This window comes from Macaca thibetana, chromosome 2 (assembly GCF_024542745.1).
Source record: "Macaca thibetana thibetana isolate TM-01 chromosome 2, ASM2454274v1, whole genome shotgun sequence".
Taxonomy (NCBI): Eukaryota; Metazoa; Chordata; class Mammalia; order Primates; family Cercopithecidae; genus Macaca; species Macaca thibetana.
The window spans coordinates 45,328,240-45,351,973 of NC_065579.1; the positions used below are offsets into that span (position 1 = coordinate 45,328,240).

General features: G+C 39.8%; 1 protein-coding gene across 1 annotated transcript in view; it reads right to left on the minus strand.

Moving 5' to 3' along the window:
• PCOLCE2 (procollagen C-endopeptidase enhancer 2) overlaps nt 1-23,734 on the minus strand; it is a 79,357-nt gene that overhangs the window by 19,973 nt on the left and 35,650 nt on the right. Inside the window, exons 3-5 of the mRNA XM_050778148.1 lie at nt 18,297-18,552; nt 6,094-6,218; nt 1,949-2,085 (exon numbers count right to left, since the gene is read on the minus strand). Coding sequence (XP_050634105.1) covers nt 1,949-2,085; nt 6,094-6,218; nt 18,297-18,552 — 518 coding nt within the window. The remainder of the gene's footprint in view (nt 1-1,948; nt 2,086-6,093; nt 6,219-18,296; nt 18,553-23,734) is intronic.

Sequence of the window (23,734 nt, forward strand, 5' to 3'; positions counted from 1 at the left end):
ATAAACATGAAGAAAAAGAGGACGGTTAATTAATGGAGGAAAGTTTCAAGGGAGAAAAGCGGGAGGTCCAAAGGAAGACATAGATGAATGTGTTGGCTTTCAATAGGGTGTGGTGGTCCCCAAAAGTGTCCACATCCTAATCCCTGGACCCTGTAAATATGTTTCTTTATATGGCAAAGGGGCTTTGCAGATGTGGGTAAGACTCTCCAGAAGGGGAGAGTGTCCGTTATTACCTAGGTAGGCCCTAAATGTAACCAGTGTCCTTATAAGAGGGCGATTTGACTAAGAAGAGGAGACAGAAGCAGTGACTGAAGTGACATGCTTTGCCAATGAAGGAAGAGGGCTACAAGCCAAGGCATGCAGGCAGACTCTAGAAGCGGAAAAAGCCAAGGAAACAGATTCTCTCTCAGAGCTTTCAGAAGGAAACAGCCCTGCTGACACCTTGACTTTAGTACAGTGAAACTGACTTCAGACTTCTGGCTTCCAGAACTGTGAGAGAATACATTTGTGCTGTTTTAAGTCGGTGCATGTGTGGCAATTTGTTACAGCAGCAATGGGAAAATAATTAGGAGCTTAGAAATAGGCCCTTCTCCAATATATTCATCTGTAAACCAAATTTGGGTATGATTATGCTTAAATTATAACTACTATCTTGTACGTATTAAAACATTCTTAATATTATCAATGTAAATGTAAATGAATTGAAATAGAAAAATACCCTCCTTTAACTCAAATATGTCAATGAAAAATCATAGTAATGCATATAAAATCAAGTGATGCATATAATCTAATTATGTTTAAGCAACAGAGTAGAAAAGGGTATTTAAATTGGCATAATGGTAACTTGAAGGCAAGCTGCAGTAATTTCAGCTGTTGTTTTTACTAATATTGTCAGTGAAGTTGTGAAATATCTTGCACCAAAATACAGTTATATATCGGACCAGAATACAGCAGAGTTAAGTAACGTGCTCAGTGTCACACAGTTATTAAGTGGCAGAACTCTTGGTTCCATAAATGTTTGTTGAATAAATACATGGTGCCTTCAAGGTCCACTTAGCAAAAATTTGGATAGCAATGTGAGGGGGAGGCATAAGGCCTCAAACAGTCCAGGACAGAGCTCTGATAAGGTAAAATCATTTGGGTTTGTCGTAAACTTCTGGGTTTCCTTGTCTGGATCCCCAGTACTCAGCCCCCTGGTTGTTTTTATTTTATCTTGTTTTCAGAATTTTCCCATTCCACTCTGATGCTTGATCTCATTCTTACAGGGCAGTGATGTATCCAGGTACCTAGCTCTGCATCTTACCCTGGGGTATCACCAGCTCTACTTGTTTCTGTTTGGCTGTTGACACTCCTGTTAATGTTGTCTCAGGGTATGGGTTGGCTATTCTTTGTTGGTGGTGCTGACTCCATGGTTATGAGACTTATAGTGGTTTGGATCTGTGTCCCCGCCCAAATGTAATGTAATCCCCAACGCTGAGGAGGGGCATGTGTGCTGGGAGATGACTGGATCATGAGGGCAGTTTCTCATGGCTTAACACCATCCCCCTTGATGCTGCCATTGCGATAGTGAGCTCTCTGCTCTCTGGTCATTTAAAAGCATGTGGCACCTCCCCCCTACCTTGCTCCTACTCAGGCCATGTGATGTGTGTGCTCCCTCTTTCCCTTCCACCATGATTGTACGCTTCCTGAGGCCTCCCTAGAAGCAGAAGCCTCATGCTTCCTGTACAGCGTGCAGAACCCTGAGCCAATTAAACCTCTTTTTTTATATATAAATTACCCAGTCTCAGGTATTTCTTTATAGCAGTGCAAGAACTGATTAATAGAAGACCCAATAATTTAACAAAACAACAACATAAAATTTTCCAGAAAATAAATGTGATTGGGAAACTGAACAAGAAACAAGTTTAGAGCCATAAAACTATTAATGACATAAACAGGTGCTACTTACGCAGGTGGACTATCACCACAATACTTTCCAATTCTTTCAGCATCATTGACTTCCCCGCCATTAAACACAGCCACATAATCATATCGGCAGTAGTTATCTCGCTCCACATCAAACTTCTCAAACTTTAATTCTATAAGCTTTAGAGAAAGCACAATAGAAGTGTCAAATATTAATAGCATTGTTGTATAACCTCAAATGGAATTCTTCCTCTCCCCAGATTTGGAGGATACTACAAATTTCCTTTGTAAAAAAAGTATGCATTATGTTTAAGTGCTTTTTGTTGCATATTTCTTTAGTTAAAAAAAAACAACTCTGGTATTCTTTTGCTTTTAATTGTAATCTTTCCAAAAGATCATCTCAAACTCAGATCAACTCTAGTTAGGATATTAAAGTTAAGAATTCTGTTCACTTACAGCTACAAAAGTATGGGAACATTATGTAATGCTAGCAACCTACTTTAAGACTATAATTGGTTTTGGAGATCTATTGTACAGCATGGTAACTATAGTCAACAATAATGTATAATAAACTTCAAAATTGCTGAGAGTAAATTTTTTTTTTTTTTTTTTTTGGAGACAGAGTTTCACTCTTATTGCCCAGGCTGGAGTGCAGTGGTACGATCTCAGCTCACTGCAACCTCTGCCTCCTGGGTTCAAGCAATTATCCTGCCTCAGCCTCCTGAGTAGCTGGGATTACAGGCGCCCGCCACCATACTCGGCTAATTTTTTTATATTTTTAGTAAAGACAGAATTTCACCATGCTGGCCAGTCTGGTCTCGAACTCCTGACCTCAAGTAATCTGCCTGCCTCGGCCTCCCAAAGTGCTGGGATTACAGGCATGAGCCACCATGCCCAACCAAGAGTAAATCTTAAATGTTACCACCACCCTCCACACACAAACAAAAGAATAACTATTTGAGGTGGATATGTTAATTACTTTGATGGTGGTAATCATTTCACAACGTATACATATATCAAAATACAATGTTGCACACAGTAAATATATAATTTTCACTTGTCACCTATACTCAATACAGTTGCAGAAAAAAAGAAAAAGAGAAAAACAAGACTGTAATTGGATAATTGGATGTGTGTTGTAGTGGGAAAAGAGTCTACATACCCTAATAGAAGCTAATAGAAATAAAAAGTATTATCTAAGGTGCTCCTTATATGTGTATGTCAGGGAGTAGTAGTGTGTGTGCGTATATGTGCAGGAGGGTGAGCTGAGTGGATAGAGTTGTTCCTCTTTTGAGGGAAGGAGACTGACATTTCTATCCGATGTAAAGGAGTCAAACTTTCAGGACCAATTATTCAGGGAAGTGGAATTGACGGCAGTGTCTTCTTGAAGTATGTTTGAAATGTGTGATACCGTGCACAGCCTAATCAGGGTGTGGTTATTTTTGAAGAAGTGGCATAGGAGCACTGATCTACAAAGTCAGTGTTAGGTTTTTAGTATTTCTCAATTTTTTGCACTAGTACCAATAATAGTGTCCTAAATTATTCAAGTGAATAGGAAATTTTGATTAAATAGGCAATCAATCATTCCCCATACAAGCAGATGTTTAAAAGAACATTTCCAACATGTGAATGAAAAGAAATCTCACTGGATTTATTATTACCTACGACAGCTGGTACCCAATCTTGCTGGGCAGCAAGTGAGCAAGAACCCTCCTTGCTACTTCAGGGAAGATAAAGGGCATCAATTTCTATTAGCTAAAGAAGGTGCACACACAGTACTCCAGGTGAAGATGATAACAGCAACAGCATCACAGATGGACACAAAGGTAATTTTGGCTTTGAACATAATTGCCGCGTATCTTCATACTGAACTACCTTTTAAAAAGTCAGTGCCAGTGACAGGTGAATAATGCTTATTCATACTTAACGCGGCTTTAAATTGTATTAAAATATTTCCTCTTTGGGTCCAGTGATTTCTCACCACTTACTAATAAAATGCTTTCCAGGTTATTAAAAAAATTGGTGAACTTTTTCTACTTAGAAATTAGTCACAAAGGCTGGGCGTGGTGGCTCACGCCTATAATCTCAGCACTTTGGGAGGCTGAGGTGGGCGGATCACGAGGTCAGAAGATCAAGACCATCCTGGCCAACACGGTGAAACCCCGTCTCCAGTAAAAATACAAAAAATTAGCCGGGTGTTGTGGTGGGTGCCTGTAGTCCCAGCTACTCGGGAGGCTGAGGCAGGAGAATGGCGTGAACCCGGGAAGCAGAGCTTGCAGTGAGCCGAGATTGCGCCACTGCACTCCAGCCTGGGTGACAGAGCGAGACTCCGTCTCAAAATAAATAAATAAATAAATAAGTCACAAAAGTCTTTGCAGAGAAGATTTTAGAAAGTAAAGAAGAAGATAAAGAAAAGAACTGTGGTAACAAATGAAAGTAAGGTAATTCTTTAATAGAAGAAAATTCCAATAAAATTCCTTCAGTAGAATAATTCCCTTGCATAGAAACTATTTAGGACTTAATTTTCCCATTATATTTCTCTCCTTTGAGAAACTGCCAGTGATTTCAAACACAGTGATTAAGAACTCAATTGACTGAAGCCAAAAATCACATTAATAAAATAAAAATCAAACTTAAAATTTAAATGATCAAAGAGAAGAACAATGGAAAAGAGATGCTTAACCATAATCTGCAAGTATAATTAAGTTGGAATTATTTGGTCAAATATATTTACAAATGTTACAGAGAAAATGATCAATACAATTTCAAGAAATACATAAAGGTTTAAATGTTTCAGAAACACAATTTTTAAAGTTACTTTAAAACTATAAAACATTCAACAGACTTATAAAATCTTCCATTATTAAATAAATGGCCATATATTTCTTCTTAAAAATAAAACCAAGTTTTGGGATTATGATCAGTGTTTATGTCTGTGTGTATGTTCAAATCACTAACTTGCATGGTATATTAGCTTAAATAATTTTCTATGAAAAAAAGAAATATATGACAAATGGTATCTGTGCAAGCCATATGAAAGGTCAATTTAGAAAAGTTTTTTAAAAACAATATCATAATGTTTAACTCATAGTGTTTGGATTAAAGTCTATAGTGTTTCTAATAGTAATAATTTTTATAAAGTTATCTTTAATGGTCCAGAAAGTAGATTTCATCTGTTTCTATGCTAAGTTCTTTCCTGCAATTAAGATGTGAAAGTGGTTCCCAGAAAGGGTAAAAAGTTGTATATGTAACCACAAATTAATAAATACTAGAAAAGTCGACCTTCTCTGTGGATTATTTTAGAACAATGAATAAAGCTTTTTGTGGGGAATCTGCACATATTTTATTTTAAAAGACAACCAAAAACACACTAAAGCAGACCAGCTTGTTCTTTGAAGAGATAATGTGGCTTGCTTTTGCTGGCTTTGTTAAGGAAAAGCATCCACACTTTTTGATTTAGTGACTACGATAACTATTACCAGGACATGATGGGTTTGTGATGTGAGCAAATGGTAACCTGAAATGTCCACGGACCCGGGGATTTTTATCCTCCCACAGTTAGTTGCTGCTGCTTATAATATCCACTACAGGGTTAAACAATCCTATGTGGCATTTGCTTACCATTTGTATTTTTAAAACTGTTTTGAAAATTGTCATTATATAGCAGGAAATTAAATCCATGACTTTGCAAGTCAACAAATGCAAAGGCTAGGCCGTGAGTGGTGGCTCACATCTGTAATCCCAGCACTTTGGGAGGCCAAGGCAGGCAGATCACATGAGGTCGGGAGTTCAAGACCTGCCTGACCAACATGGAGAAACCCCGTCTCTACTAAAAAAATACAAAATTAGCCGGGCGTGGTGGCGCATGCCTGTAATCCCAGCTACTCATGAGGCTGAGGCGGGAGAATCGCTTGAACCCAGGAGACGGACGTTGCGGTGAGCTGAGATCGCACCATTGCACTCCAGCCTGGGCAACAAGAGCGAAACTCTGTCTCAATAAATAAATAAATAAATAAATCTGGGGTTTTCGCATGAAGAAATACGTGTGTCCAGGAGCCTGCCTCTTCTTGTATCCCTTAGCTCTCGAATAGACCCCACAACCGGAGGCTCTTGAGAGCTCGTGGGCCCCTCCCACTGTCTGGGCAATTCACACATGCATGCTTTCTTTACACTTCCAGGGAATCTCACCTGATTCTTTGGGGCTACAATGTGCCACACACAAGTGACTCCTGCAGGGTAATCCCGGTCTGGCCAGTTGGGGGTTTTAAAAGAGCCGGAAGGTCTGTCAAGGCGTCCTCCACAATACTGATCCCCTTCAAGTATTAAACAAGGAAAAAAGCACAGAAGTTTATGTAGGTTACAGCAATACAACCATGTGAAGATTAGGAATGTGGGATCTTTGGTGAGAGTACAGTAAATAAAGGCAACGGCAGAAGCGCTTACATTTTCTCTTAAAAATATGGTTTACATATATAACCCCCCCAACACACACAATGAATGATCTCCGTTACCTGACATAGCGTATCAACACAAGAGAGGGCAGAAGTGGACTCAGGGCCTCTTTTCTTTTCTTTTTTTTTTCTTAGACAAGGAAGACAAAACATTTGAATTTGCACTCATTCAGAAAGCTTGTAGGCTCAAATAATCATAGAGATGTGAGGATTCCTCAAGGCATTGGTATTTAGTAAATACCCAGGGACAAAATTTGAATTAGTTGATATAGACAGCTCTCATTACTAGAAAACTTTACATGTTATATATATAGATATATATATCTTTAATAAGTTTTAAGAATAAATTTGGTTTGTAAAAATAATACATTTATAAATTTTCAGCAGTACAGGAAGGCATAAGGAAGAAAGTAAAAATCTATCCCCAAATCCCTAGTTTCAGCCACCAAAAACTAATCACATTTAATAGGTGACAAATAACATTTCAGGCAGCTGTACTCATAGGTTGCACATGTACCTGTAGGTTGGCAGAAATAATGTAAGAATTATTTTAATACAAAGTTCTAAATTTAATTTTACTTGAATGTAAATAACAAAAACTGAACTGAAACTAAAATAATTATACTTTAATGGAATATTTCTTTGACACAGAATATAATCATTCTTAAACTTCTAAATTTAAGAAAATGTATTATAAAAATGGAGGTTGGAATAAATTCTAAATCTCCATTTAATGAAAAATTTCAAGTATATACAAAGTTAAGTAGAATAATATAACGTCCTCCTACATATCCATTACCCAGTTACAATAATTGTCATCATTCTATTATTCTATCTATATTGTTACCCACTCCCCACCACCGGCTTCATTGTTTTTATTATTATTATTTCACAGGTTTTTGGGAGATAAATTCACATACTCTGAAATGCACAAATCTTAGCTGTACAAATTTGAAAAATGGCTATACCTGTGTAAACCACACTGCTATGATGATATGGAATCCATTTCCCACTAAATTTGTGCATCCCTGCCCATCCTGCCAGTTCTCTACACTACTTTTCTGAAAAACTTCCCCGTAGATGAGGTTTCTTTTTTTTTTTTTTTTTATACTTTAAGTTCTAGGGTACATGTGCACAACGTGCAGGTTTCTTACATATGTATACATGTGCCATGTTGGTGTGCTGCACCCATCAACTCGTCATTTACATTAGGTATATCTCCTAATGCTATCCTTCCCCCCTCCCCCCTCCCCACAATAGGACCCGGGGTGTGATGTTCCCCTTCCTGTATCCAAGTGATCTCATTGTTCAATTCCCACCTATGAGTGAGAACATGCGGTATCTGGTTTTCTGTTCTTGCAATAGTTTGCTGAGAATGATGGTTTCCAGCTGCATCAGATGAGTTTAATTTTACAGCTCCATGTAAATTTGTTCACCCATTCTCCCGCTGATGGGTTGTTTCTAGTCTGGACTATTGTGAATGAAGCTGCTATGAACAGTTTTGTACACATTTTTTGTACATGTACCTTCATTTCTCTTATATAAATACCCAGGACTGCAACTGCTGGGCCAAGCGTAGATGTAAATATTTAATTTCATGAAAAACTACTGCAACTTTTCTCCAAGTGGCTGCATCATTTTGCACCTCTCTGAGTAGAACACTTTGGTTGCTTTACATCCTTGCTACCACTTGATGGTGTCAGTTTTTTTAGCCAACACGGTGGGTAAGTAATGGCATCTCACTGTAATTTTAATTTGCATTTCCCTGATGACTAATGAGAGATACTGAGTAGTTTTGCATGCACTTATTGGCCATTCATATCTTCCTTTGTGAAGTGTCCAAGTGTTTTGCCAATTTTTATACTTACTGGAATCTTTATCTTTTTATCATTGAGTTGTATGAGTTCTTTGTATATTCTGAATACAAGTTCTTCACCAGATATTTCTGTGAATATTTTCTCCCATTCCGTAGGTTGCCTATTCGTATTTGTAACCGTGTCTTTTTATAAGCATTAGTTTTAATTTTAACGAAGTTTCATATTTTTCCTTTTACTTTCAAACAACTTGGTTTTTGTATTTCAAGTGCTTTCTTGTAGACAACATAGAGCTGGGTCCGACTTTTCAATCCATTCTAACAATAACTGTCTTCTAATCAGAGTATTTAATAATTTACATTTAATATATGTATTGATCTTCTTGGATTTAATGTGCGATTTACTATTTTTTTCTATTTGTTTTACCTTTCTTTTATTCCATCTATTTTTCCTTCCAGCCTTCTTTGGGTTAGTTGGATAATTTTAGTATTCTATTTTAATCTTTTGGCTTTTAGTGATAACTCCTGCATTTTTAATGGGTTCTCTAGGGATTATAATACGAATGTTTAACTTATCAAAATTCACTCAGAGTTAATATTGTACTTCTCTAGGTGTTGTATATGTATGTGCAACAGTATAATTACATTTATGTGTCCATCCTTTGGTTGTCAAACATATTACATCACACACTATATATTCCACATCACAGTGCTAAGGTTTTTTTGTCTTGAACAGATACATGTAAAGAAATTAAGAGAAGAGAAGAAAAAACATATGCCCTATTATATTTACTATTTCCAATGACCTTCATTCCTTCTGTTACTTTCATTTTACCCTACAAGGTCATTTCCCTCAACCTGAGGAATTCTCTTCAACATTTCTACCAGTGCAAGGATAAAAATGTCTTTCAGAGATTTGTAGTGTTAATCTGAAAATGTCTTTATTTTACTTACATTCTTGAAGGCTGGCTATAGAATAGTGGTTGACAGTTTTATTCCAGCGCTTTAAAAATACTATGACAGGCCAGGGGCAGTGGCTCACACCTGTAATCCTAACACTTTGGGAGGCTGAGGTGAGCAGATCACCTGAGGTCAGGAGTTCGAAACCAGACTGGCCAATATGGTGAAACCCTGTCTCTACCAAAAATAGAAAAATTAGCCAGCCGTGGTGGCGCACGCCTATAATCCCAGCTGCTTGAGAGACTGAAGCACGAGAATCACCTGAACCTGGGAAGTGGAGGTTGCAGTGAGCTGAGATCACGCCACTGCACTCTAGCCTAGGCAACAAGAGTGAAACTCAGTCTCACAAAAAAAACCCAAAAAAACCACTATGACACTGCCTTCTGGCTTCCAATGTTTCTGATGAAATGGAAGCCATCATTCTTATCACTGTTCTTCTGTATGTAATTTAGTTTCATCTGATTGATTTCAAGATTTTTTCTTTGTCTTTAAATTTCTGTAATTTAATTATAATGTGCATAGGTGGTGTTTCATTTTTATTTGTCCTGTAGAGTGTATTGACGCTCTTGACTCTATTTTTTTTTTTAGTTACACTTTATTTATTTATTTATTTTTTAAAAATTATTATTATACTTTAAGTTCTAGGGTACATGTGCATAACGTGCAGGTTTGTTACATATGTATACTTGTGCCATGTTGCTGTGCTGCACCCATCAACTCGTCAGCACCCATCAACTTGTCATTTACATCAGGTATAACTCCCAATGCAATCTCTCCCCCCTCCCCCCTCCCCATGATAGGCCCCGGTGTGTGATGTTCCCCTTCCCGAGTCCAAGTGATCTCATTGTTCAGTTCCCACCTATGAGTGAGAACATGCAAGCCGGGCGCGGTGGCTCACGCCTGTAATCCCAGCACTTTGGGAGGCCGAGGCGGGCGGATCACAAGGTCAGGAGATGGAGACCACGGTGAAACCCCGTCTCTACTAAAAATACAAAAAAAATTAGCCGGGCGCGGTGGCGGGCGCCTGTAGTCCCAGCTACTCAGGAGGCTGAGGCAGGAGAATGGCGTAAACCCAGGAGGCGGAGCTTGCAGTGAGCCGAGATCGCGCCACTGCACTCCAGCCTGGGCGACAGAGCGAGACTCCGTCTCAAAAAAAAAAAAAAAAGAGAACATGCAGTGTTTGGTTTTCTGTTCTTGTGATAGTTTGCTAAGAATGATGGTTTCCAGCTGCATCCATGTCCCTACAAAGGACATGAACTCATCCTTTTTGATGGCTGCATAGTATTCCATGGTGTATATGTGCCACATTTTCTTAATCCAGTCTGTCACTGATGGACATTTGGGTTGATTCCAAGTCTTTGCTATTGTGAATAGTGCCGCAATAAACATACGTGTGCATGTGTCTTTATAGCAGCCTGATTTATAATCCTTTGGGTATATACCCAGTAATGGGATGGCTGGGTCATATGGTACATCTAGTTCTAGATCTTTGAGGAATCACCATACTGTTTTCCATAATGGTTGAACTAGTTTACAGTCCCACCAACAGTGTAAAAGTATTCCTATTTCTCCACATCCTCTCCAGCACCCGTTGTTTCCTGACTTTTTAATGATCGCCATTCTAACTGGTGTGAGATGGTATCTCATTGTGGTTTTGATTTGCATTTCTCTGATGGCCGGTGATGATGAGCATTTTTTCATGTGTCTATTGGCTGTATGAATGTCTTCTTTTGAGAAATGTCTGTTCATATCTTTTGCCCACTTTTTGATGGGGTTGTTTGTTTTTTTCTTGTAAATTTGTTTGAGTTCTTTGTAGGTTCTGGATATTAGCCCTTTGTCAGATGAGTAGATTGCAAAAATTTTCTCCCATTCTGTAGGTTGCCTGTTCACTCTGATGGTAGTTTCTTTTGCTGTGCAGAAGCTTTTTAGTTTAATTAGATCCCATTTGTCAATTTTGGCTTTTGCTGCCGTTGCTTTTGGTGTTTTAGACATGAAGTCTTTGCCCATGCCTATGTCCTGAATGGTACTACCTAGGTTTTCCTCTAGGGTTTTTATGGTATTAGGTCTAACATTTAAGTCTCTAATCCATCTTGAATTAATTTTCGTATAAGGAGTAAGGAAAGGATCCAGTTTCAGCTTTCTACTTATGGCTAGCCAATTTTCCCAGCACCATTTATTAAATAGGGAGTCCTTTCCCCATTTCTTGTTTCTCTCAGGTTTGTCAAAGATCAGATGGCTGTAGATGTGTGGTATTATTTCTGAGGACTCTGTTCTGTTGCATTGGTCTATATCTCTGTTTTGGTACCAGTACCATGCTGTTTTGGTTACTGTAGCCTTGTAGTATAGTTTGAAGTCAGGTAGTGTGATGCCTCCAGCTTTGTTCTTTTGACTTAGGATTGTCTTGGAGATGTGGGCTCTTTTTTGGTTCCATATGAACTTTAAAGCAGTTTTTTCCAATTCTGTGAAGAAACTCATTGGTAGCTTGATGGGGATGGCATTGAATCTATAAATTACCTTGGGCAGTATGGCCATTTTCATGATATTGATTCTTCCTATCCATGAGCATGGTATTTCCATTTGTTTGTGTCCTCTTTTATTTCCCTGAGCAGTGGTTTGTAGTTCTCCTTGAAGAGGTCCTTTACATCCCTTGTAAGTTGGATTCCTAGGTATTTTATTCTCTTTGAAGCAATTGTGAATGGAAGTTCATTCATGATTTGGCTCTGTGTTTGTCTGTTACTGGTGTATAAGAATGCTTGTGATTTTTGCACATTAATTTTGTATCCTGAGACTTTGCTGAAGTTGTTTATCAGCTTAAGGAGATTTTGGGCTGAGACAATGGGGTTTTCTAAATATACAATCATGTCATCTGCAAACAGGGACAATTTGACTTCTTCTTTTCCTAACTGAATACCCTTGATTTCTTTCTCTTGCCTGATTGCCCTCGCCAGAACTTCCAACACTATGTTGAATAGGAGTGGTGAGAGAGGGCATCCCTGTCTTGTGCCAGTTTTCAAAGGGAATTTTTCCAGTTTTTGCCCATTCAGTATGATATTGGCTGTGGGTTTGTCATAAATAGCTCTTATTATTTTGAGGTACGTTCCATCAATACCAAATTTATTAAGCGTTTTTAGCACGAAGGGCTGTTGAATTTTGTCAAAAGCCTTTTCTGCATCTATTGAGATAATCATGTGGTTCTTGTCTTTGGTTCTGTTTATATGCTGGATTATGTTTATTGATTTGCGAATGTTGAACCAGCCTTGCATCCCAGGGATGAAGCCCACTTGATCATGGTGGATAAGCTTTTTGATGTGCTGCTGAATCCGGTTTGCCAGTATTTTATTGAGGATTTTTGCATCGATGTTCATCAGGGATATTGGTCTAAAATTCTTTTATTGTTGTGTCTCTGCCAGGCTTTGGTATCAGGATGATGTTGGCCTCATAAAATGAGTTAGGGAGGATTCCCTCTTTTTCTATTGATTGGAATAGTTTCAGAAGGAATGGTACCAGCTCCTCCTTGTACCTCTGGTAGAATTCAGCTGTGAATCCATCTGGTCCTGGACTTTTTTTGGTTGGTAGGCTATTAATTATTGCCTCAATTTCAGAGCCTGCTATTGGTCTATTCAGGGATTCAACTTCTTCCTGGTTTAGTCTTGGAAGAGTGTAAGTGTCCAGGAAATTATCCATTTCTTCTAGATTTTCTAGTTTATTTGCGTAGAGGTGTTTATAGTATTCTCTGATGGTAGTTTGTATTTCTGTGGGGTCGGTGGTGATATCCCCTTTATCATTTTTTATTGCGTCTATTTGATTCTTCTCTCTTTTCTTCTTTATTAGTCTTGCTAGCGGTCTGTCAATTTTGTTGATCTTTTCAAAAAACCAACTCCTGGATTCATTGATTTTTTGGAGGGTTTTTTGTGTCTCTATCTCCTTCAGTTCTGCTCTGATTTGAGTTATTTCTTGCCTTCTGCTAGCTTTTGAATGTGTTTGCTCTTGCTTCTCTAGTTCTTTTAATTGTGATTTAGAGTGTCAATTTTAGATCTTTCCTGCTTTCTCTTGTGGGCATTTAGTGCTATAAATTTCCCTCTACACACTGCTTTAAATGTGTCCCAGAGATTCTGGTATGTTGTATCTTTGTTCTCATTGGTTTCAAAGAACATCTTTATTTCTGCCTTCATTTCGTTATGTACCCAGTAGTCATTCAGGAGCAGGTTGTTCAGTTTCCATGTAGTTGAGCGGTTTTGATTGAGTTTCTTAGTCCTGAGTTCTAGTTTGATTGCACTGTGGTCTGAGAGACAGTTTGTTATAATTTCTGTTCTTGTACATTTGCTGAGGAGTGCTTTACTTCCAATTATGTGGTCAATTTTGGAATAAGTGCGATGTGGTGCTGAGAAGAATGTATATTCTGTTGATTTGGGGTGGAGAGTTCTATAGATGTCTATTAGGTCTGCTTGCTGCAGAGATGAGTTCAATTCCTGGATATCCTTGTTAACTTTCTGTCTCGTTGATCTGTCTAATGTTGACAGTGGAGTGTTGAAGTCTCCCATTATTATTGTATGGGAGTCTAAGTCTCTTTGTAAGTCTCTAAAGACTTGCTTTATGAATATGGGTGCTCCTGTATTGGGTGCATATATATTTAGGATAGTTAGCTCTTCCTGTTGAATTGATCCCTTCACCATGATGTAATGGCCTTCTTTGTCTCTTTTGATCTTTGATGGTTTAAAGTCTGTTTTATCAGAGACTAGTATTGCAACCCCTGCTTTTTTTTGTTCTCCATTTGCTTGGTAAATCTTCCTCCATCCCTTTATTTTGAGCCTATGTATGTCTCTGCGTGTGAGATGGGTCTCCTGAATACAGCAGACTGATGGGTCTTGATTCTTTATCCAGTTTGCCAGTCTGTGTCTTTTAATTGGAGCATTTAGTCCATTTACATTTAAGGTTAATATTGTTATGTGTGAACTTGATCCTGCCATTATGATATTAACTGGTTATTTTGCTCGTTAGTTGATGCAGTTTCTTCCTAGCCTCGATGGTCTTTACATTTTGGCATGTTTTTGCAATGGCTGGTACCAGTTGTTCCTTTCCATGTTTAGTGCTTCCTTCAGGGTCTCTTGTAAGGCAGGCCTAGTGGTGACAAAATCTCTAAGCATTTGCTTATCTGTAAAGGATTTTATTTCTCCTTCACTTATGAAACTTAGTTTGGCTGGATATGAAATTCTGGGTTGAAAATTCTTTTCTTTAAGAATATTGAATATTGGCCCACACTCTCTTCTGGCTTGGAGAGTTTCTGCCGAGAGATCTGCTGTTAGTCTGATGGGCTTCCCTTTGTGGGTAACCCGACCTTTCTCTCTGGCTGCCCTTAAGATTTTTTCCTTCATTTCAACTTTGGTGAATCTGGCAATTATGTGTCTTGGAGTTGCTCTTCTCGAGGAGTATCTTTGTGGCGTTCTCTGTATTTCCTGGATTTGAATGTTGGCCTGCCCTCCTAGGTTGGGGAAGTTCTCCTGGATGATATCCTGAAGAGTGTTTTCCAACTTGGTTCCATTTTCCCCCTCACTTTCAGGCACCCCAATCAGACGTAGATTTGGTCTTTTTACATAATCCCATACTTCTTGCAGGCTTTGTTCATTTCTTTTTCTTCTTTTTTCTTTTGGTTTCTCTTCTCGCTTCATTTCGTTCATTTGATCCTCAATCGCTGATACTCTTTCTTCCAGTTGATCGAGTCGGTTACTGAAGCTTGTGCATTTGTCACGTATTTCTCGTGTCATGGTTTTCATCTCTTTCATTTCGTTTAGGACCTTCTCTGCATTAATTACTCTAGCCATCAATTCTTCCACTTTTTTTTCAAGATTTTTAGTTTCTTTGCGCTGGGTACGTAATTCCTCCTTTAGCTCTGAGAAGTTTGATGGACTGAAGCCTTCTTCTCTCATCTCGTCAAAGTCATTCTCCATCAAGCTTTGATCCGTTGCTGGCGATGAGCTGCGCTCCTTTGCCGGGGGAGATGCGCTCTTATTTTTGGAATTTCCAGCTTTTCTGCCCTGCTTTTTCCCCATCTTTGTGGTTTTATCTGCTTCTGGTCTTTGATGATGATGGTGACGTACTGATGGGGTTTTGGTGTAGGTGTCCTTCCTGTTTGATAGTTTTCCTTCTAACAGTCAGGACCCTCAGCTGTAGGTCTGTTGGAGATTGCTTGAGGTCCACTCCAGACCCTGTTTGCCTGGGTGTCAGCAGCAGAGGCTGCAGAAGATAGAATATTGCTGAACAGCGAGTGTACCTGATTCTTGCTTTGGAGGCTTCCTCTCAGGGGTGTACTCACCCTGTGAGGTGTGGGGTATCAGACTGCCCCTAGTGGGGGATGTCTCCCAGTTAGGCTACTCAGGGGTCAGGGACCCACTTGAGCAGGCAGTCTGTCCTTTCTCAGATCTCAACCTCCGTGTTGGGAGATCCACTGCTCTCTTCAAAACTGTCAGAGTCGTTTGCGTCTGCAGAGGTTTCTGCTGCTTTTGTTGTTGTTTATCTGTGCCCTGTCCCCAGAGGTGGAGTCTACAGAGACAGGCAGGTTTCCTTGAGCTGCTGTGAGCTCCACCCAGTTTGAGCTTCCCAGCAGCTTTGTTTACCTACTTAAGCCTCAGCAAGGGCGGGCACCCCCTCCCCCAGCCTCGCTGCTGCCTAGTGGTTAGATTGCAGACTGCTGTGCTAGCAATGAGGGAGGCTCCGTGGGCGTGGGACCCTCCCGGCCAGGTGTGGGATATAATCTCCTGGTGTGCCTGTTTGCTTAAAGCGCAGTATTGGGGTGGGAGTTACCCAATTTTCCAGGTGTTGTGTGTCTCAGTTCCCCTGGCTAGGAAAAGGGATTCCCTTTCCCCTTGCGCTTCCCAGGTGAGGCGATGCCTCGCCCTGCTTCAGCTCTTGCTGGTCGGGCTGCAGCAGCTGACCAGCACCGATTGTCTGGCACTCCCTAGTGAGATGAACCCAGTACCTCAGTTGAAAATGCAGAAATCACCAGTCTTCTGTGTCGCTCGCACTGGGAATTGGAGACTGGAGACTATTCGGCCCTCTATTTTTTTATTTTTATTTATTTTTTAGACGGATTCTTGCTCTGTTGCCCGGGCTGGAGTGCAGTGGCGCAATCTTGGCTCCCTGCAACCTCTGCCTCCTGAGTTCAAGCGATTCTCCTGCCTCAGCCTCCCAAGTAGCTGGGATTAGAGGAGCACGCGACCATGCCTGGCTATTTTTTTTGTATTTTTTAGCAGAGACGGGGTTTCACCATGTTGGCCAGGCTGGTCTTGAACTCCTGATCTCAGGTGTTCTGCCTGCCTTGGCTTCCCAAGGTGCTGGGATTACAGGCATGAGCCACCGTGTCCAGCCCCTCGTGACTCTGTAAGTTGATGTTCTCCACCATATTTGAGCAGAGTCAAGTCATTATATCTTTAAAATTTTTTTTACTTTATTATCACTTTCTTCTTCTGGGACAAAAATTACAGATGTCAGACCACTTGATATTGTCTCACTGGTTTCTCGAGCTCTTTTTCTTCAATCTTCTTCCTTTTTCTTTAGATTGAGTGATTTGTATTTAAGTTCACTGACTCTTTTTTTCTGCCATCTCCAATCTACTTGTGAGCACACCAGGTACATTTTAAAATTTCAGATCCTGTTTCCTTTATCTCTAGAATTACTCTATTTTTTAATAGTCCCTGTTTCTCTTCTGAGATTCTCAATTTGTTTATTTATTATGCACATATTTCCCTTTATAAATCCTGTAACAAACTTGTAATAGCAGCTTTAAAGTACTTGTTTGCTAATTGCAACATCTGAGTTACCTTGGGATCAGTTCTTATTGACTGCGTTTGTCCTTGAATAGGGACACACTTTTCCTGTTTCATTACATAACTATAGACTGGACATTATGCATGATACATTATACTCTAGATTCTGTTGTGTTCTGATAAAAATGATTTTGTTTTAGCAGGCATTTAACTTGGCTAGACTCAAACTTAAAGTCTGTTTCCCTGGCAGCAGGCAGCAGCTGTAATCTCTCTTCAGTTCTTTCATTTTTCAGCTGATGCTTTTGTGCCAGGCCAACTGGGCTCTCCTCCACACATGTAGAGTTTAGCTGTCAAAGATTTCAGTAGATTTTATATGAATATTTTGCACCTCAATTCTGTAGTTCCCTGCCTGGATTTCTTCCCCAACATTCTGGCTACTCTTGCAGCCCCAGATGCTGTCCTCTGACCTTTCAAGAAAAATGTGGCACTACAGTCCAACCCAAAAGCAGATTATGGACTGCTCTTTGGCTGAAAACATACAAATATTGCCCACTGCAGTGATCTTTCAAAAGTAGAGATTTCTACCCTTAGGAGACATGTACTAACATGAAAATATCCTAAGACCTAGCGTTAAGTAAAAAGAAAAGGCTGTAAAATAATATGAATGTATGTCTCCATATAAATAAGCGTGTGTGTGTGTGTGTGTGTGTGTATATATATACACACACACACATATTTATTGCTGAGACAGGGTCTCACTCTGCCACCCAGGCTGCAGTACAGTGGTGCGATCATGGCTCACTGCAGCCGTGACGTCCCTGGGCTCAGGTGATTCTCCTACCTCAGCCTCCCGAGTAGCTGGGACAACAGGTGTGTGCTACCATACCCAGATAATTTTTGTATTTTTTGTAGAGATGGGTTTCACCATTTTGCCCAGGCTGGTCTTGAACTCCTGAGCTCAAGACATCCACCTGCCCTTGGTCCTCCAGTGTTGGGATTACAGACATGAGTCACCACGCCTGGCCTCCACTTTTATTTTTTAAAAGCTATTGTATAAGCACTCAAATAAAAGTAAGCACACATAGAAAGGTATGGGAACCACTGGCCATGGCTATTTCTGGAGAAGGGACTATGGAGTGGTGAAGGAGTGTGTTTGTATATTTGCATGTGTGCTTATGTATGCAAGCTCCACATTTTTACTCTATGAATTTCTATATTTGATTTTTTACAAGAATGCATGTGGACTTAAAAGGCTGATTTCTTTCTTTATTGGTCTTGTCATGGTTTGATGGCATTCACTAGCTCTTTGAGAACTACTCTTAAGCTTTAAAGGAGTAAATAACTATCAGGTGCCAAGAACAGTGAACCAACATTACTGTTGTTATTGCCATTATGTGGAAACAGTACCTCTTTCGTTTGGTTCAGCAGCGGAGAACATGGCCATGAAGCCATTGCCAGCAGTGTTGGCGTCAGAAATCATCTGCACCATCATCTTGTTGCTACTGGACACAAGGGCTCCAGGCCGGAAAGTGCCACAGAAGCGGCCAATGCGCTGGCCATTGGCGTGGCCATTGTACACATCCACAAAGTCATAGCGGCACAGGTTGTCACTCTCAAGGTCTATGAACCGGAAATTAAGAACGACTACTTTTCCTTCGGGAACCTGCCAAGAAAAGGGCCAATTAGAAAACTGTCATGAAAACAATATCTGAGGCTTTGACATTTAGTCACTTACTTCAGTGTGTAGATTAAAGTATAATATCCAAGATAATGCTTTTTCCTCTCTCACATCTGAACCAACCCAAGGGAAGTTTTCTAGCAGATTGCACTCCTAAAAAATTTAAGTACTTATTTTCTTTGGACAAATTCCACAATTCTCCAGGATTCACAATCTTATTCCTTAAGAACTTACCTCAACAAAGCTGCAAAATATTAGATCAGTCTTATTAATGGATGAGTCATTGCGTAGAAAGAATACCAGTCCTGATTGGACCTTAGCATATATCTGCATATTCTAAAACACCATGGCACCTAGAGATACTGCTTAGCAAAGAAACATTTTAAAATATCATTTCTTACAAATAATACAGTAGAACACACTCAATGCCTGTGTATAGAATGTTTCTATGAAGTTCAAAATAAAGAATTTATTTGGCAATTGTGTAGTTAATTTACAGGTAATTCACTTTGGGTCCTGAAACATCCAGATGAACTAACTATACTGAATAAACAAACTGAGTAATTGCTGAATCATCTCTTCTGAATGTCACTGAGTTTTGTGTTCACTTGTTTTCCAGGTGAAGACTTTATATGTCAGGAAGCCTTGAAACACAAGGCACTAATGAAGAAAAAGATAAGCTTTCATTTTCTCATATTTTATTTGTCATAATTTCCCCATAAAATTCTTAATGATGGTTCCTTCCTTATTCCCTGAGTAGGCAGAAAAAAAATGGCTATAAAAGCATTTGGTAGGATTCTTAGGTTACAAAAGCCCCATTTCTTTCCCAGTTCACACCACCTTTTAATTTTTTCACTCAAGTTGTTCAGTCATAAAGTCTTGATCATAATTGTTTTACTCCTTTAATCAGATGAGGTCTCCACTTAATAGTGGAGAATTCCATTCTGTAAAAACTTACATATAACAAAACTCAGTGATTTAAAAAACCAAACTGAAAAATCCAAACACACACAATCAAAAGTGGTTGGTTTATATTCATGTTAATTAACTATTTCAGACTCAAGGGTCAATAGATGCTTTGACATCAATGTGGCTTCCCCATGTTGGTAAGTGCAGTGCCATACATTTTATTTTCCTACGGTAAGATGAAGAGTTTTCAGTGCTAATTTTTGTGTCAAACACATCTACACACCTCATGGTAGAAACTGTAATGGCATAGTCCCCAAAAGGGACATGTTTGGCTTTGCCATGGTTGCATTCTAATTCCTAGAAGCTTATCTCAGTGGTGTGAATATCAGAGTTCCAAAGAACTTACAACAGCTTAAGAAGCTAATAGCATAAAGAACAAATTAAATTTTAAACATTATCACCAAGATGTCTCTTGTAGAACTTCCTGTCTTTTGCTTTGTTTATTGTTTTGCGCACAACCTCTATCTGTACAATGATCAGAAAGTTATCAAAATACGATGCCACATCTGTAATCTTAAATATAAGCAGGCTCTCTATGAATCACTGAAAAAGTCCTAGCCATGAAAAGAATCTCAAACTAATTTGTTTTTTTCTTGCATGAACAGTGACTATTTGTGTAAATGTATAGGGGGTTAAGTAACTCAAAGCTATGAAACTTGGTGAAGTCACTCCCAGAGTGAATGTGGATAGAAAAAAAGGAAGAGGTCTAAGTATAGAGGCCTGGAACACTCCAATGTCATCAAGTCTGTGAAGAGGTCAAACCACAATAGAGACAGAGTCAGCAAGTAGGAGGCAACCAAAGCGTGTGGCGTCCGGAAGCCAGGCGAAGAGAGTACGTCAAGGAGGAATGAATGGGCAACTGAGTTAAGCACTGCTGCTGAGAAAGACCAGCGGATTCAGCAACACAGAAGTTGATCAACCAGAAGTCACTGGTAATGCTGACAAAGCTGTTTTGGTGGCACCATGGGGAGAACACTGGATAAGAGAAGGATCATGAGAAAATGGGGTGAGAGGAAATGGTGACAATAAATATAGACAAGCTTTTGAAGGAGTTTTGCTGTAAAGATGAACAGAGTAATATGAGGATAGCCGGAAGGGGATATGGGGTCTAGGCAGGGTTTTTGCAATGGGTGCTTCCTAAGGCATGTTTGCATGCTGATGGGAAGGATTCTGTAGAGAGAGCAAAACTGATGAAGCAAAAGAGAGGGAGGATTGCTTAAGAGATGTCCTTGAGCAGGCAAAGAGGGATCTGATCTACAGAAGGAACAGCTGTGGAGTTGGCCTTAATAGGAGCATGGACAGTTTTGCCCAGTGAGAGGAGGGAAGGCAGATGTAGGTAGGTCAGTAAATGAGGTGGTGAAAGCATATAGAATTTTTTTTCTGGATTGCTTTTCTTAGTGAAATAGAAAACAAGGTCATCGGCAGCAAATGTGGAAGAGAGAGGAGTTACTGGGAATCTCATAACAGAAGAGAAAGTGAGGAAATGGATTAAGGAAATGCAGCAGGAGTACCAGGACTGCTGGGGGCCCACTTGAAGTAAATGAATTAAAATTAAGACTTCTCTGCATGGTGGAGGTATTAGTTTTTGTTTGTTCGTGGTCTTCTTCCCCAGCCACATTCAGCTCCGTGGGCGGAGGTAAGGGCAGGTGGAGAGTTGGATGTAAGCAGTAGGGGAGAGTGATGAGCTTTGCCAAGTGAGGATATGGCGGGACAGAGGGACAAGGGAGTTGAAGACACAGGCAAGAGAATGACCCTAATGACGTGCCATGCAATCCAAACTGGGTTAGGATGGAAATTAGGACCCAGTGGGGTGAGGACAGTAACAACCAAGACTGTGGTGGAGTAAGGACAAAATAACAGTGGAGGCGGGAGGCTGAGGAATTAGGGAGCATACGTTCTTTGGCGGAGAGGAGGTTAAAGACCTGAGAAGATCACCCATATAGATACTGAAATTATAGTGGATTAGGACAAGGAAGAGTGTTGAAGACAGTGACAGTGAACCAGGAGTTAAAATTTGCAAGAAGTGAGGAAGACTGTCCTGGAGGCTTTAGACGATTTCAATGAGCAGAGGAACAGGGAGATATAATCATGTTTCATTGGCAGGTTCTTAGTCCTCTGACACTATTTAGACAATTCTGTCGACTCTCTCCTGTAGACAGGTGTTGAAATTAACTACAGGACTTGGATGCTCATTCTCAATAAAATAAATCATTTGTTCCAAAAAGTTTTGTACCTGTTCCCATGGCAATGAAAATTTGAGAATGAGACACAGATATGATCATCAATAGAAACTGGGTTACATCATTGCAATTTTGAACACATGCTGACCCGAACAACCCCAGCAAAGTTTCTTTTGAAAGAAGGATGCAGAGGTAATCTGTACCCGTGTGAGTCTCCTATAATCAGAGACAAATGTCATCTTGCACTGAAAGCCAGAGAGAAATTCTATTGCAAATGAGATGCATACTGCTGTGAACCTTTTCAGTATAACACAACATCTGTTCTTCATTTTTATACGAGTGATCAAGATTGTCTGATGCCCTCTCAAGCAAGCTTTGATAAGAGCTCCTGATTGTCATTCTAAAGGACTTTAGAAAGAATATTCTCTGAAGATGGCCTTTCCACTTGGAGAATCCACAGTTCGTATCTTTGAATTTTCTTTGTTAAGACTAGCAAAAAAAAAAAAAACAGAAAGATACACAGAATAATTTAACACCTGGATACCAAACACGAAATTGACTTTTGTTAACATTTTGTTAATATATTTTTAAAGTCTCCTTTAATGAAGTAAATAAAACATTTCAGATAAAAATAAGATTTCCTTTGTCTTCATCCCAGGCCCCATTTCCTCCTCCTTCCTCAGAAGCAACCACTGTTACAAATTTAGTGGGTTTCCTTCCATGCTGATCAAAATATTTGTGTGTGTGTGTGTGTGTGTGTGTGTGTATATTTATATATATATATGTATGTGAGTATATATATACACACATAAATATGTATATCTATACACATAAATATTTGTGTATACATTATGTATACATGCTTGTAATCTTAATGCTTTGGGAGGCCAAGGCAGGAGGATTGCTTGAGTCCAGGAGTTCAAGACCAGCCTGGGCAACATAGGGACATCGTGTCTCTACAAAAAATTTAAAAATTTAGCTGGATGTGGTGGTGCATGCCTGTAGTCCCAGCTACTTAGGAGGCTGAAGTGTGAGGATTACTTGAGCCTGGGACATCAAAGCTGCAGTGAGCCATGATCACACCACTGCACTCTAGCCTGGAGGACAGAGAGACCCTGTTTAAAAAAAAAAAAAAAAAAAAGGAAAATGGGATAATGTTGTACATCTAACTCCACAACCTGGGCATCCTTGAATTTTCTGGCTGAGGAAGAAGAGAAGGAGGAAAAATAAAAATACATAGGACCTTCACAAGCTATTCCTTCCACCTGGAACATGTTCCCACTTCTGCCTTTCTCTCACTCATGCTTAGGGTCTCAGTCTCAAGGTCACTTCCTCCTGGAGACATGCCTAGACACCCCCAAACCCCAAGGTGGGCTCTGTCCAATTAGCAGTGCACCCCTCAGGTCTGTGAGCACGGGCAGGCTCAGCCCACTCACTCACTCACTGTATGTTATAAAGCTCAACCTCGAGAAGGCAAGGATCCTTCCTGCCTTGTTCACTGTTGCATCACCAGGATCTGACATGGCCCCAAGTTGAAGCTTAACATTAAAAATATTTGTTAAATGAATAACCCATTAGGTACTCAATGAATCACCGGCTTCCTTGCACAAATCACAGACAATATACCTACTGCTGGCTCTACCTCTTTCATTCTAATATATTCTGCCTTGCCTGGCAGCGGAGCTCCAAAAGGCCACCCTCTTTTCTAAGCCATTCTTTGCAAAAAGAAGATGAATATCTTTTTGGAAACTTTATATTTCAAATCTCCTGTAAATGCTAACACTTAACGCAGAAACTCAAGGTGCTTTTTTGGTGGCAATCAGATGAAGCTACTGTTTTGTGAGATTATATTGACTTGGGTATTCATTATCTGCCTGCAGAAAAACAATTCGATGTTTGTGTTTTTTCCTATCAACAGCAAAGTCCTGTGTGGGCCAAAACCTAGAGCTTCCACAGTGACCTCAACTCACCCCACAGCTCCTGGGATGTCCTCACTGTCACAGGCAAACATGCCAAGG